Raw genomic sequence first — 14058 nt, forward strand, 5'->3', positions numbered from 1 at the left:
AATACTGGAGTGGGTTACCATTTCCTTTTCCAGGGGATCTTCTCGACCCAGGGATCGAACCTGGGTCTCCCACATTGGAGGCAGACGCTTTAACCTCTGAGCCTCCAGGGAAGATGTAAAAATCACTGGGTTAGGTCAATTTTGCACACAGTGAAATGGGATATTTATTCCTATTAAGTACCTAAAGAATTCCAGGTTTCCAGTTAGACCTTTTTGTTTTGGCTGTGCTGCAGGACTTGTGGGATCTTGGTTCCCCGACCAGGGACTGAACCCAGGCCTCAGCAGTTAGACAAGTCCTAACTATTGGGCAAGGAGATCCAACCAGTCACTTCTAAAGGAGATCAGTCCTGGGTGTTCATCGGAAGGACTGATGCTAAAGCTGAAACCCCAATACTTTGGCCACCTCATGCGAAGAGTTGACTCATTGGAAAAGACCCTGATGCTGGGAGGGATTGGGGGCAGGAGGAGAAGGGGACGACAGGATGAGATGGCTGGACGGCATCACCGACTCAATGGACGTGAGTCTGAGTGAACTCCAGGAGTTGGTGATGGACAGGGAGGCCCAGGGTGCTGCAGTTCATGGGGTCGCAAAGAGTCAGACATGACTGAGCGACTGAACTATTGGGCATTAGGGAATTCCCTAGATGCATTAAAAAAAACAAAAAACAAAAAAAACCCAACAAACCCACAGATCCTAGGAGTTAGTTCTAGGAATTCTGACAATGGCATGTAGCAGTGTAACATTTCTATCATCCAGGGAAAATTCCCTCCTTGGCCTACTTAAATATTGCTTTTAGTTAAATATATTGCTTCCCTAGTGGATCAAACAGTAAAGAATCTGCCTGCAATGCAAGAGATCCTGGGGTTCCATCCCTGGATTGGGAAGATCCCTCAGAGAAGGGAATAGCAATCTACTCCAGTATTCTCGCGTGGAGAATTCCACGGCCAGGGGAGCCTGGCGGGCTACAGCGCACTAGAACATACAAAAGAAAGCCCAAATTACAGTTCAATAAAATTTCTACAAAGTGAACACATTTGTAACCAGCATCCACAGCAAGTAAACAAATACTGTTTGAACCGCAAAAGCCCCCTCGTGGTTCCTTTCTGTCATTGTCTCTCCCGCTTAAGGAAAGACTAATCCGATTTTTAACGTCTCGCAGTTCTAGACTTCGTCTAAAAGGAACCAAACGATAGGACTTCCTCCTGGCTTCTTTGCCTTTAACATCAGGTTTGAAATTCGTGCACGTTGTGCATACCTGTAACTTGTTTTTGTACTGCCTTTCACATTCTTGACCATGATAATGGGGCGCCTGCTTTTTATACTCCTTTTCCTCCTTTGACTTGCTGATTCTAATCTCTACCTCGGTCATTATAAAGCTGAATGCGGGCTATTTGACTTCTCAGGGGTTGTTATGTTTTCGACGGGCTGCCAAAAGCTAAAATAATCTGAAGAGGGTTTCTTAAGGGTCTTAGGAAGCGAGATAACGGGAGCTAGAACAGGAGCAGAACGCATCCCCAGGAAATCTTGGCTCACATTTTCTACGGTCGATGTTGTTCAGTCGCTAAGTCGGTATCTATGGTCTACAGGCTCACTTAAACCGACTTCAAACCTGGGTGACAACTAGTTTCGCAGAATGGTCGGTGAGGGCTCCACGGAAGTGCTTCCGCGGTGTACAGAGGAAGGGGGAAAAGTAAGATAATCGCTCAGTCACGTCCGACTCTTTGCAACCCCATGAACTATTATAGCCCGTCAAGCTCCTCTGTGCACGGGGTTTTCCAGGCAAGAATACTGGAGTGGGTCGCGGGACCGCAAACGCCCGGCCCACGGAGATACCCATATATTAATACGCTTACTCCCCGAGCCGCGACGCAGGCCCGGGTCACGCGCAGCCCATCGTCCTCTTCTGGTCCGTAGTGACGTCACCACGTCGTTCACGCTGAAGTGACGTTTCCAGGTGCCGCTGTATTACTTGCCCCGCCGCGCCAACGGATCCGGTCACGTGGCCAATGCAACTCCACCTCTCGCGGCCCGTGATGACGTAACCACGTTGTACACGCTAAGTCGTGACGTCTCCAAAGCGCCAGAACCTAGTGAAAATTATTCTCTTCAGGACTCTGCAGTTAACGTTCTCCTTCCTTCTCACGTCAACATAAATAGGTTTCCTTTTCTCCCCTTTTTTTCTGGCCTCGTAGAAGCTCACGAATTAGTCTTACACAAGATGGCCGCCTCGATGGCCCCGGGACCTAGAGCGCACGGAAACAACCGACTCTGTCATCAACTTCCGGTTTGGACCCCGCAGATTTCCGGGGTTGGGTTATGGTTATTACCATACGGAAGGCAGCAGTTCCGAGCTGCGACTGCGCGGGCGGGACAAACGGGGTCAAAGTATACTCCGTAGAGTTTCCCGGGCTGGGAGGTGGAGGCATTACTCTTCTCGAACTGCCGGTTTGATCGCGAGAGTGGAGTGTTGCTAAGAGACGAGATGGGTGGGGCGGGGTCAGGAGAGGCGAGGCGGAGCCGAGCCCGGTAGGCGGTGCTTGAGGCTGGCTGGGCGGCGGCGAAGGACTCGCGAAGGTTCCAGAGGCGCCGCGTGCGGGAGGCGGGCCGAGATCTCGCGCAGGGTCAGGTGTGTTCGCCGGCTGCATCCGCCGCTACTCGTGCCGGTGTTGTCTGCGCTCGCGGTGAGAGCGCTCGGTGTAGCGTTTCCCGTTCTCCGTCCTACGCCGCTGCAGCCCGGGCCTTGCCAGACGCAGCCCGATCATGTCTTCAGCTTTGGAAGAGGTAAGGAGTTCGGCCCCATCTTCCTCGCTCGGCCTTGCTGGAGCTTTCCGCTGCGTGTCTCGTCCATTTCTTGTGCGGAGCTGCCCTTCGGCCTCTGGCGGCACCTGCCAGTCGGCGCGCCCGCCTGCGTCCTCGGGTTCCCGCCCTTCCCGCCTGGCCTCCCACCCGCCCAACTGCAGCGGCCTCAGTGCCGACCCGGCCGCTGCGGGCCTCGGGGCCTCCACTTCCCCCCGAAAAGTTGCTTTGCGACGCCTCACCGGCTCGGTGTGGGTGGGTGAGCGGGAGATGTGTTGTGGTTCCCGGTGGCAGGTAGGTGCGGTGGTGGACCTGGGGGCTGGTCACCTTCACGTTATACTCAGGCTCCTCTGCTTGCGTTACACTAGCCTGAGGACGTGAAGCTTTGTTAAATTACAGCTGATTGCAAAAACTGTTGTTCCGTGGTAGAGGGGGGTTGGAAATGGGAAATTTTAGGTCCTATCACTTAAATCTCTTAGTCATGTTTTCTCTGCACAGATTTTGGGCAAGTTATGGTGCTTCTGTGGGCTACAGTAGTATTCATTTCATAGAGTCGTAAAGACCAAGAGTTCTAAATGTTCAGAACAGTGCTTGGCAAAACAGCAATCTGCCATAGGCGTTTTCAAAAATGAATAAATTGGAAAGTTAGTTGTAACTTAGTAGTGGTAAATAGCTTTTTCTCTTTTAAGCCTTGTAAACTGAACAGAGGCAGCATTTTTGGAGACTGCGCAGTTACAGAATGGGAATCATAAACTTGCTTTGCTCTTTTTCTGACTTAAGATGTCAATACTGTTATTCACAGTAAAGTGTTGAGTATCCACTGACTAGATTTGTTCTTTGGAAATCTTCTGGTTAATATGAGCAAGACTGGGAAATCTCACAACTGACTTTGGTGATTCTGAAAATTTGCTTTAAATGAAGAAAACGCGCATGTGTGTGTTATTGTAGATAACTTGCTACAAGTTTGTTATGTGTTAAATACAGGCCTGATGGTACCATGTGCCCTGAGGAAAGAGTCTCTGAAGTGGCTTTTTTGTTTTTCAGTCGCTCAGTCTTGTCCGACTCTTTGCGACCCCATGGACTGCAGCATGCCAGGCTTCCCTATCCATCACCAACTCCTGGAGCTTGCTCAGATTTATGTCCATCGAGTCGGTGATGCCATCCAACGATCTTGTCTTCTGTTGTCCCCTTTTCCTTACCCTCAGTCTTTCCCAGCATCAGGGTCTTTTCCAATGAGTCAGTCCTTCACATCAGGTGGCCAGAATATTGGAGCTTCAGCATCAGTCCTCCCAGTGCATATTCAGGATTGATTTTCTTTAGGATTGACTGGTTTGATATTGCAGTCCAAGGGACTCTGAAGATTCTTCTCCAACACCACCATTGGAAAGCAACAGTTCTTCAGTGCTCAGCCTTCTTTATGGTCCATAAAGAAGTGGCTTTACAGTATGGATATGTATGGATAGTTCAGTATTAGTCATCTTCAAAGTAGGGAGCTTTCTAATCGCAGTGTATACATTTAGGGACAGTTTGGATTTATGGTTTTGAGATAAAATCCACAGGCTTTAGCCATTCTCAAGTATGCGGTGCAGTGCCTCTCAGTATGTTCACAGCGTTGTGCAGTCAGCAGCACTGTATAATTCTTCAGCCCTCAGAGAAATCTGTCAAGCAGCCATTAAGCAGTCACTTCCCATTACTACTCCTGCCAGCACCCACCAGTTTAGTTGTGTCTCTATGGATTTGCCTATTCTGAGCATTTCATAAAAGTGGAATGTTACAGTATATGACTGTTTGCTTTTTGGCTTCTTTTACTTAGCATAATGTTTTCAGGTTCATTCCTTGGTGAAGCATGTATTTCTTTATATGGCTGAATAGTATTCTTTTGTTTGGATATACCACATTTTCTTTATTCATAAATTGATAGACACTTGGATATTTTCACTCTTTGGGCCCCTAGAACAGGGTCGCCCTGAATACTTGTGTACAGCTTTTTATGTGGATATATGGTTTTCAAATCTCTAGTTATATATCTGGGAGTGGAATTGTAGGGTCGTATAGTAACTAAGGAACTGCTGAACTCCTTTCCAAAGTGCACCATTTTACATTGCCACAAACAGTGTATGGAGGTTTCAATTTCTGCACATCTTCACCAACACTTGTTGTTTGCTGGAATTTGTTGTTAGTCATCCTAGTGGATGTGAAGTGGATTTAATATGTTTGCTTAATGATGTGAAGCATCCTTTCTTGCGCTTGGTGGCCATTTGTATATCTTTGGAGAAATGTCTGCACAAGTCTTCTGCCTGTTTCGAGGCACTTTGGTTTTAATGCTTCCTAGTGAAGAATTTGGAAATAAAAAGCTACGAATAGGGATAAAAGGGAGATGTGATTTTGCATAAGGAAAACAAATGAATACCTAGACAGATTAGGTAAGAAATGCTGTATCTAAGGTAGGTGTACAGGAAAAGTCCCAAAGGATCAATTTTACTGGTCAGATCTCTGCAAATAACAGAGAACTGAGGAATACCTTAAACAGGCCTGCTGTAAGTTGCTTCAGACTTTGAGTGGATATCTTATTTTTGTAGTTCTGTAGAGTTAGACTGGCTGTAGAGAAGGCTTAGGGATCTCTTGCATAATTCTCAGCTTCTTTTTCTTCTAGAAAAAGGATTCCTATTTCAGTCAAGAAGTAAAACCTCTTGTTTAGACTATACATTTTCATTTGTTAAGTCCTTACTCTGAAAACAGAATATACTCATTGTGCATTTTAATTTTTTTGTCATCCTGTTATTACAACGTGAATTTTTAAAACCATGATAACATAAAAGATTGAACTAGAAGGAACTTGGGACTATGCTTAAAAGATGAGTTTGCAATTTTTGTCTTAGTAACATGAGTTTTGGGAGGTGGTGACAGAATTTGGACAGGAGAGTGGGCACAGTTGGACTTTTTATACCAAGTTAGCAGTTGCAGATAGGTGAAACAAGCGCATCTAAGTTAAATGAGATAAAAGACCTGGGGTAAAAGGCGTTCATATGAAAAATGCAAAAAGTCATTGCATTTTCTAAGACTCATAAACACTTTCAAGCTGTACTTTGGATATTATACCAAGTTATCAAGCATTTAAATATTTTTATATTGAACCTTACATGATCTCTGGCTATAATGTCAGTCTTCCTGTCAAATTGCTAGTATCAAGTGAGAACGTAAAGTCATTTTAACAAAAATGAATCCTTTGTTTATAAAGGTCTTATCCATTTGCAGTAGGTCAGAAGATAAATGGGAAAATGTTTTTAAGCCCATTAATTTTTTTGACAGTGTCTTGGTCTCTCTCTAGAAAGAAATAGAAATAGACTTGGGTAGGCCATGTATTGGCATGAGAAGAAAGAACAGGTGGCATTTTCAGTGATCCAGGAGTGTGTTGGATTGTTTGCCCAGGTTTTCCCCCCTACTGTGCAACCAAGTCCCAGACTTCTGATGGTAAAATTAACCAGGAGCTTTAGATTAACCAGGAGCTTTAGAATCAGACAGCTTCTTAGAAGAAATATGTCTTTTTTATGTTTTGTCTTAAAATAGTAAACTTTTTTATTTATACTATTTGGGGTGGGAAAGTAGAGGATTACCTCAGTCAAGTAGCTGTACCATTTCACCATGCTTATCATGGTCTCATTTATTTTAATATTTTAAAAATTCCTAATATCTGATGACAGGACCGCATGTTACAATGAAATCCATGAATCCCTTTTTGTTGAATTTATTCATCTTATCAGGAAATATTTATAAATCACAAACATATCTTGTAAATAAAATTTTGAAAACAAAGGCAGATAGCAAACAGACTACCAAACTGGAAAAATCTGGCTTGATTACCTATTGTTAATTCCAAGTTTTCCTTTTTAAAAGAAAGGGAACTTGAGTTATTTACAATTCATAGGCTGGAGGAAAGAATCCTGCTACTGCTAAGTCACTTCAGTCGTGTCCGACTCTGCGCGACCCCATAGATGGCAGCCCACCAGGCTCCCCCTAGTTGCTACCAATCCTAGAAAATTTAAGTGACCCTCTTATTCTTAGCTTTTAGTTCAGTAAGTTGAAATGATCAATATGTACAATATCAGACTGTCTTACTTATCATATCTAATTTATCTTTTATTTTAACACAGCTCCAGAAAGATCTAGAAGAGGTGAAGGTGCTACTGGAAAAAGCCACTAGGAAAAGAGTACGTGATGCCCTGACAGCTGAAAAATCCAAGATTGAGATAGAAATGAAGAATAAGATGCAGCAGAAATCACAGAGGAAAGCAGAACTTACAGAAAATGAGAAGCCAGCTGCTGTGGTTGCTCCTATTACAACAGGATATACAGTGAAAATCAGTAATTACGGTATGACTTGTCCCCCACATCACATCCAGCTCTTTCTGCCTCTGAGGAGGCCTGTTCTTCAACAGTGACTAACAGTCATTTTTGAAAAGTTTTGAGTGAATGTTTTTGGTGATTTGAAATAGAGGACCCGTCAGCTCTTATTTAATAAGATGTTTTTTAAGAGATTAAAAAGGAACGTATTCTGAAATATATTCAGTATATGTGGACCCAGCTTTGTGTCTGTGTTTATCAAAGAAAATTTGGATAATAGAAAAAAACCCAGAGATACTCCAGTAATAACCATAATACTGTTTAGAATACAATATTTTATAAGGGATATATTGCATGTCCCAATAAAACACATGTACAGTTAATATTTTTAAACTGAAGTGGAAAAGTATTAATCAATACTTGTTTATTTTACCATAAAATTGTAAGCATTCAGTATTTCCAACTCATTGGTAATAGTGATATATTGATATATGTTAGCTTGCTATTTAAACTTTTTTCTTGTGTGTGTATATATATACACTTTTTTTTAGATTTGCTGAATTTTCATATATATAGTTTTTTTTTTACTGGAGTATAGTTGCTTTACAATGTTGTATTAGTTTCTGTTGTACAGCAAAGTGAACTGGCTATGGGTATACTTACGTCCCCTCTTTTTTGGATTTCCTTCCCATTTAGGTCACCACAGAGCACTGAATCGAGTTCCCTATACTATATAGTCGGTTCTTATTACCTATCTGTTTTATACACAGCAGTGTATGTATGTAAATCCCAATCCATCCCACCACCACCACCCCATTCCCCCTTGGTATCTGTGTGTTCTCTGTGTCTGTGTGTCTTATTTTTACTTTGCTGGTAAGTTCACCTATACCGTTTTTCTCTTTCTGACTCCCTTCACTCTGAGACAATCTCTGGGTCCACTCACATCTCTGCGAATGGCACAGTTTGGTTCCTTTTTATGCTGAGTAATATTCCATTGTATGTATGTACCACATCTTTATTCATTTCTCTAGATGACGTATAGGTTCCTTCCATGTCCTGGCTATTGTAAATAGTGCATCAGTGAACGTTGGGACGCATGTATCTTTTGAATTATGGTTTTCTCTGGGTATATGCCCATAAGCGAGACTGCTGGATTGTATGGTAATTCTGAACCTCCAGACTGCTCTCCTCTGCGACTACACCACTTTACATTCCCACCAGCAGTGGAGGAGGGTTCCCTTTGCTCCATACCCTCTCCAGCATTTGTTGTTTGTAGATTTTTTGATGATGGCTAGTTTCATATATATGGACAGCTTTTTGTCTTCCTGTTCTTATTTCACTTTGCCAAACAACCACCCATATTAACTGAGGAAGGGAATCCAGTTAAATTCAAAAAACATTTTTGAGCATCTAATATCTTGTATTGTACTTGGGCTTGTGAATACACAACAGTGAGCAAGACCCACTCATGGTGTGGTTGGGACATAGACATACACCTGGTACCATAACAATGTCATAATACCATTTTTCCTCAGTTGACTGTAGACTTTGTTTTGGAAGCAGTACAGCTTGAAGTCTGAGGAATGAGCTCTCATGAAGGCAGGGATAATCTTTTTTTCTTTGTGCTCTCAATATCTAGCACATAGTAAGTACTTAATAAATACTTGCTTAACCAAATAAAGCTTTATAAAGTATTATGAGACTATAGCTGATAAAATAACTCTGCTGGAAGGTAAGAGTCAGGGAGAATTAGAAGAAACATCTCAGTTTAAAAGGTGCATTCAGCAATGGTGAAGAAAAGAGAATTGTATGAGCAAAGGACATAGAGAGATGAAGGTCATCATGTGTTTTGAGTATTGTCATAGCAAAAAAGTTTAAGTGCTGTGTTTAAGTGCTGTGCTGCAGTACGGTAGGAAATATGCTAAGTACTTTGACTGTAGAAAACTGGCCTGAATGTGGTAGGGTTATGGCATCTTAACTAGATAGGTTTGTGTTTAGGGAGAAACTGTTGTTGGTGAGGAAGATGGAAGTTCTCCAGAACCCTCTAGCACATTTTTTTTTTAAACACTACATTTCTATTCTACTGGACCAGGTAAGAAAATGTCATATATATATAGTATACAATAAATACATAAAAATACATTTTGTTATGTAATATGCTTTTTATATGATGTTTGTGTGTTTTCTGTAAACAATTCATCTAGGTTAGAGACCAAATAGTTTGATAATATATACTGAAATAACATTTTTTAGATGTTATTAGGTTAGTCAAATTTGATGTATTTGGTTGAATTTGACTCTAAATTTATATTCTGCTTAATCAGGGAAAGGGATTGAGGAAGCTAGGATTGCATTTGTTGAACTGCTTAGAGAAGTGGATATGATTATGGAATTAGATAATTATCTGAATTTTTTTAATGAACTATATGCATTTGTTGTTCCAGAGATAATATCAGGCTTTACTCCTGTTGTTTTCTGTTGTTACTGTTACCAGGATGGGACCAGTCAGATAAGTTTGTGAAAATCTACATTACCTTACCTGGAGTTCATCAAGTGCCTGCTGAGAGTGTGCAGGTGAATTTCACAGAGAGGTGAGTTCTCACAGTGGAGAATATTGCTTTATGATGGGTCCTTTCCTTTGCAGTTTCTAAAATTCCACTTGAGTATTAATCATCCTTTACATCTGCTTTAAAGGTTGAGTCTTCTGCTCTGAGATGGCCAAACGCACATTGTAAAATAGAATTGTGGCTTGTTTTCCACAGGAACTGATTATCCCGTTTTATAGAACCAGAAGGATAATGTGCTCACTATTGTGTTGTAGGTCATTTGATCTTTTGGTAAAGAACCTAAATGGGAAGAGTTACTCCATGATTGTGAACAATCTCTTGAAACCCATCTCTGTGGAAGGCAGTTCAAAAAAGGTACGTTTACGTTTTTGGTCATAATATTGTGAAATCTTATGAAATGAAGATGAACTGGAATTACCTTATTCTGCTGCTTGTTTCTTAAAGTTTTCTTTGGATATACCCGTGCTCACCTGTGTACGTGTTGTCTGTGGCTACTTTTGTGCTACGACGGCAAGTTTAAGTAGCTACAGCACACCATATGGCCCACAAAGCCTGAAATGGTAGATTTATCTAGTAGCTCTTTACAGAAAAAGTTTGCCAGCTCCTGCTTTAGAAAAGTAGATTATAAGAATAGTGCATTAGAATCAGGAGGGTATTAAACAAACAGAAAATAGCTAAGAATGAGACTTGGGTTTTAATGCCAGGTTTATCACTTATTGTGACCTTTGGCAGCTCACTTCATCATTTTGTTCCTCAGTTTTTTCATTTGTACAATGGGAATAAAATTTGTTTCCCAAAATTGAAATTAAGTATCTGAAAATATTTTTCGCTGATTGATCTCTCTTTTCTACCTAATTTAAATAAATGAAGTTTAATGCCTCTGGTGTATAGATGCGCCATTCTGCTGTGTTTACATAGTTATGAAGCAGCTGAAAGGGGACATTAGAATATAGTTTAATGATCAGCTTATGATTTCCTGCTCCTTCCTTTGTCCACTAATGGCATAGTTGAAGGTAGTACTCAAAGAACTCCTAGAATCATATGAATATTTGTTGAAAGGGTTGTATATTCTTGCTCTTTTTGCATATTCACCTTCCAAACTCCTTAACCAGTACTGCCTGACATGATTTTCTGCATGACTGACTGCTCTTACCATATTATTCTGTCCTTCAATCATCAGAATCCAGCCAATCCATTTTCAAATACACCAAAATCATCCCTTCTTGGAGCCTTTCTCCTTGCCATGTCAACTGCCTGGAAGGCCCTCTTTTGCTGGATCTTGGGCCACAGCTCAAATTTCACCTCAGAAAGGCTTTCCAAGTGAACTTCCTTCCCTAGTCCCCATTAATATCCTCTTTAATCTCCCCCAGTCCCATTAATACCCTCTTTTGATAGCACCTAGTATTTGAAGGCATTCCAGTTTTACTTGTATATGATTTCATTTCTCCATGAGTCCTCAGACTCCAGCCTATTTATAAAACTATTACTAACACCTAAACAGGTCCTGTACATAACAGTAACTCAAGTAATTGAGTAAATAATTATATTATAAATATTCATGCTTATCACCATGTATTCTAAGTTGTACCTGTTTTCTACTTTTTTCCTAGGTCAAGACAGATACAGTTCTGATCTTATGTAGAAAGAAAGCAGAAAACACACGGTGGGACTACCTGACTCAGGTTGAAAAAGAATGCAAAGAGAAAGAGTGAGTCTATTTTCATTGATTTTGAGAATTATATTTTTACTAGGATTATAGATTTTCATTGGTAATGGTCTGTTATTTGTATTATAGTCTATAATTGGACCACTTACCTTCTAATGTCCTCTGACTAACCAACCCAGTTATGTGTGCTTTCAGCTTGTCAGAGGGCACCAGAAGAGGGCATGTGTCTAGCAGGTTGCTTCTTAAGGAGGTCTTTGTACTTGTGGTTGGTGGTTTTTGCCAGTTCTTAATCTGGGGCTGTGGTACTTCTATACAGAGATTGCGTTTCAGTAGTTAGAGTAGCCCAGATACCCATATACAGTTTATGAGTTCCACAAGTTTCTGCTATATAATTAGAATTTCACTATCACTGCTGGGCTTCCCTCGTAGCTCAGTCGGTAAAGAATCTGCCTGCAATGCAGGAGACCTGGGTTCGATTCCTGGGTCGGGAAGATCCCCTGGAGAAGGAAATGGCAATCCACTCCAGTATTCTTGCTTAGAAAATTCCATGGACAAAGGAGCCTGGTGGGCTACAGTTCATGGGGTCGCAAGAGTCGGACACGATTTAGCGACTAAACCATCACCACCATCACTGGTATAGAGTGAAAAAGAGAATGTTTTTATCCTACTTAGTAACGGCTATTCTGAAAAAAATGTTTATTCAGAGCTACTGCCATTATTAGTCAAACATTCCTCTGTTCTCCTGCAGTGGTGATGTATTACACTGAGTCAGTTAGCCATCCACATCTCTTACCCCTCTTCTCATAGCCACTGGGCATTTGGGTTGTGGTTGGCTAAGAGTTAGGCATTATCTGTGGAATCGCTTTTAAATCTAGAATGGATCACCTGAATATAGGAACCTGTCTTACTGTTACTGTATTCCAAGAATCTGGCACTTAATGAGGTGAGTGGAAAAGTTAATGGGCCCAGTTTGCACACTGATTGAACTAGAAGTGTGCTTTTATACCACCAAGCCCAAGACTCTTGTATTCCAGTCTTAAGAGGAAGGCTTTTCTAATTAAAATATGTATGTGCTTCAGTATGTGCCTATGTGTTATAATGTATGTTTATTTTTCTCTCAATGAAATTTTCATAATACACGAGGAGACATGGTTTTAAAACATTAAAGCAGTTCAGAAAGGTAAATGATTATTTACTTACCTTTCCTGCTAAAACTCACCTGAAATGCCAGGGTCCCTTACTGTTTTTGATGACCATTCTTTGATGAGCTAAGTGTGGGTGTATATTGTCTTAGATAAATTCGTGCATGTTTTTATCCTTTCTTTGAGGATACTGTCTGGCTCTTATCTCATGTACTTCCTACAGCCTAATTTGTCTCTCTGTACTTAGTAATCATAAGGTATAAAATGTTACATATATATTCCTCCAATATTTATTGTGTTTTTTTAATAGAAAGCCCTCCTATGACACTGAAACAGATCCTAGTGAGGGATTAATGAATGTTCTAAAGAAAATCTATGAAGATGGAGATGATGATATGAAGCGAACCATTAATAAAGCCTGGGTGGAATCAAGAGAGAAGCAAGCCAAAGGAGATACAGACTTCTGAGACTTTAAAGTCTTTTTGGGAACTGTGATGTGGAAAAATGATGTTTCCAATAAGGAAATGTTGCTGAGCTGCACAAATAAATCTGACATATAACTACTTAAACAGCCTTCTTCTAAGTAAAGGCAATGAATTCTCCACTTCCTGCTGGAGGATTTATTTAAATAAAATACGCTTATTAAACACTTCCTCCATGGATGGTTTCTTTAGTAACCAGGTCATTTTATTCAAGAAGAGTAATGTTGTATTCTGGTGTGAAATGTAAAAAAGCAAATCTTGCCTAATGAAAATGCCACATTGTGTGTAATATTGTTCAGCTAAGGTAGAAAACAAAGTTCGTGCTTGCCTTTCAGTTCCTGACGTCAGCTCCTACCAGTGTAAGAATAAGTAAAAATAAAGCCTGAATTTTTACATAAAATGCAAATTTGTACCTGTGTTTTAAGGTGGTTATTAGAGGTTCATCGCTTTACTCCCACAGCTTAAGTAATGCATATAGCATGTATCACCATGGCCTAATAATCTAATCACATAGTTTTCTCTAGGCTTAAAGATATTTATGAATAAATTAGAACTAAATCTAAACATAATAGACAAATACATTTGTGTGGTACTAATAAGGAAGTTTTGCTATGAATCAGATAGATGGCTTATAAAAACAGTAACCCTAAAGCAACAATAAATGTGCAAATCCATGTATTTCATGCTCAGTAAAGTTAGTAAAGCTATTCTGTCCAAGAGTATGTTAGAAATGTCAGGTTTTTAGGAGTATTAGTTTATTTAAAGGTTATTATTCCTCCTAAAACGATAAGAGCAAGATGCACAACCCCCCACAATAACCAAAAACATTGAAAGAATTCTAAAATTATTAACAGTTTCTTAGAAAAAGGAATGTAAGTGACCTTTAATATACAAAAGTACCTTGTTCAGAAGAGAATTTTAAAAGTCTAAAGCAAACTGACTGTTATAGTATGGGGCAATACATATATCGTAATGGATTAAAAAGGTTGAGAAGCTTAAAGACTTGTATAGAGGAATACTTGGTAGTATTTATCAGAATTATATCTGTATTTATCCTTTCATA

At 40.5% G+C, this 14058-nt stretch overlaps 1 protein-coding gene across 1 annotated transcript; it reads left to right on the top strand.

The window, feature by feature from the left end:
• The first annotated feature begins 1098 nt into the window (after positions 1 to 1098).
• On the top strand, positions 1099 to 13395 carry CACYBP (calcyclin binding protein). The gene is made up of 7 exons (XM_069546118.1): positions 1099 to 1228; positions 2194 to 2782; positions 6949 to 7168; positions 9633 to 9729; positions 9960 to 10059; positions 11316 to 11413; positions 12824 to 13395. Exons 2-7 carry the CDS (start codon positions 2762 to 2764, stop codon positions 12978 to 12980), a joined length of 693 nt encoding a protein of 230 aa, XP_069402219.1. The 5' UTR covers positions 1099 to 1228; positions 2194 to 2761; the 3' UTR covers positions 12981 to 13395.
• Positions 13396 to 14058: the final 663 nt, after the last annotated feature.

This window comes from Ovis canadensis, chromosome 12 (assembly GCF_042477335.2).
Source record: "Ovis canadensis isolate MfBH-ARS-UI-01 breed Bighorn chromosome 12, ARS-UI_OviCan_v2, whole genome shotgun sequence".
NCBI lineage: Eukaryota > Metazoa > Chordata > Mammalia > Artiodactyla > Bovidae > Ovis > Ovis canadensis.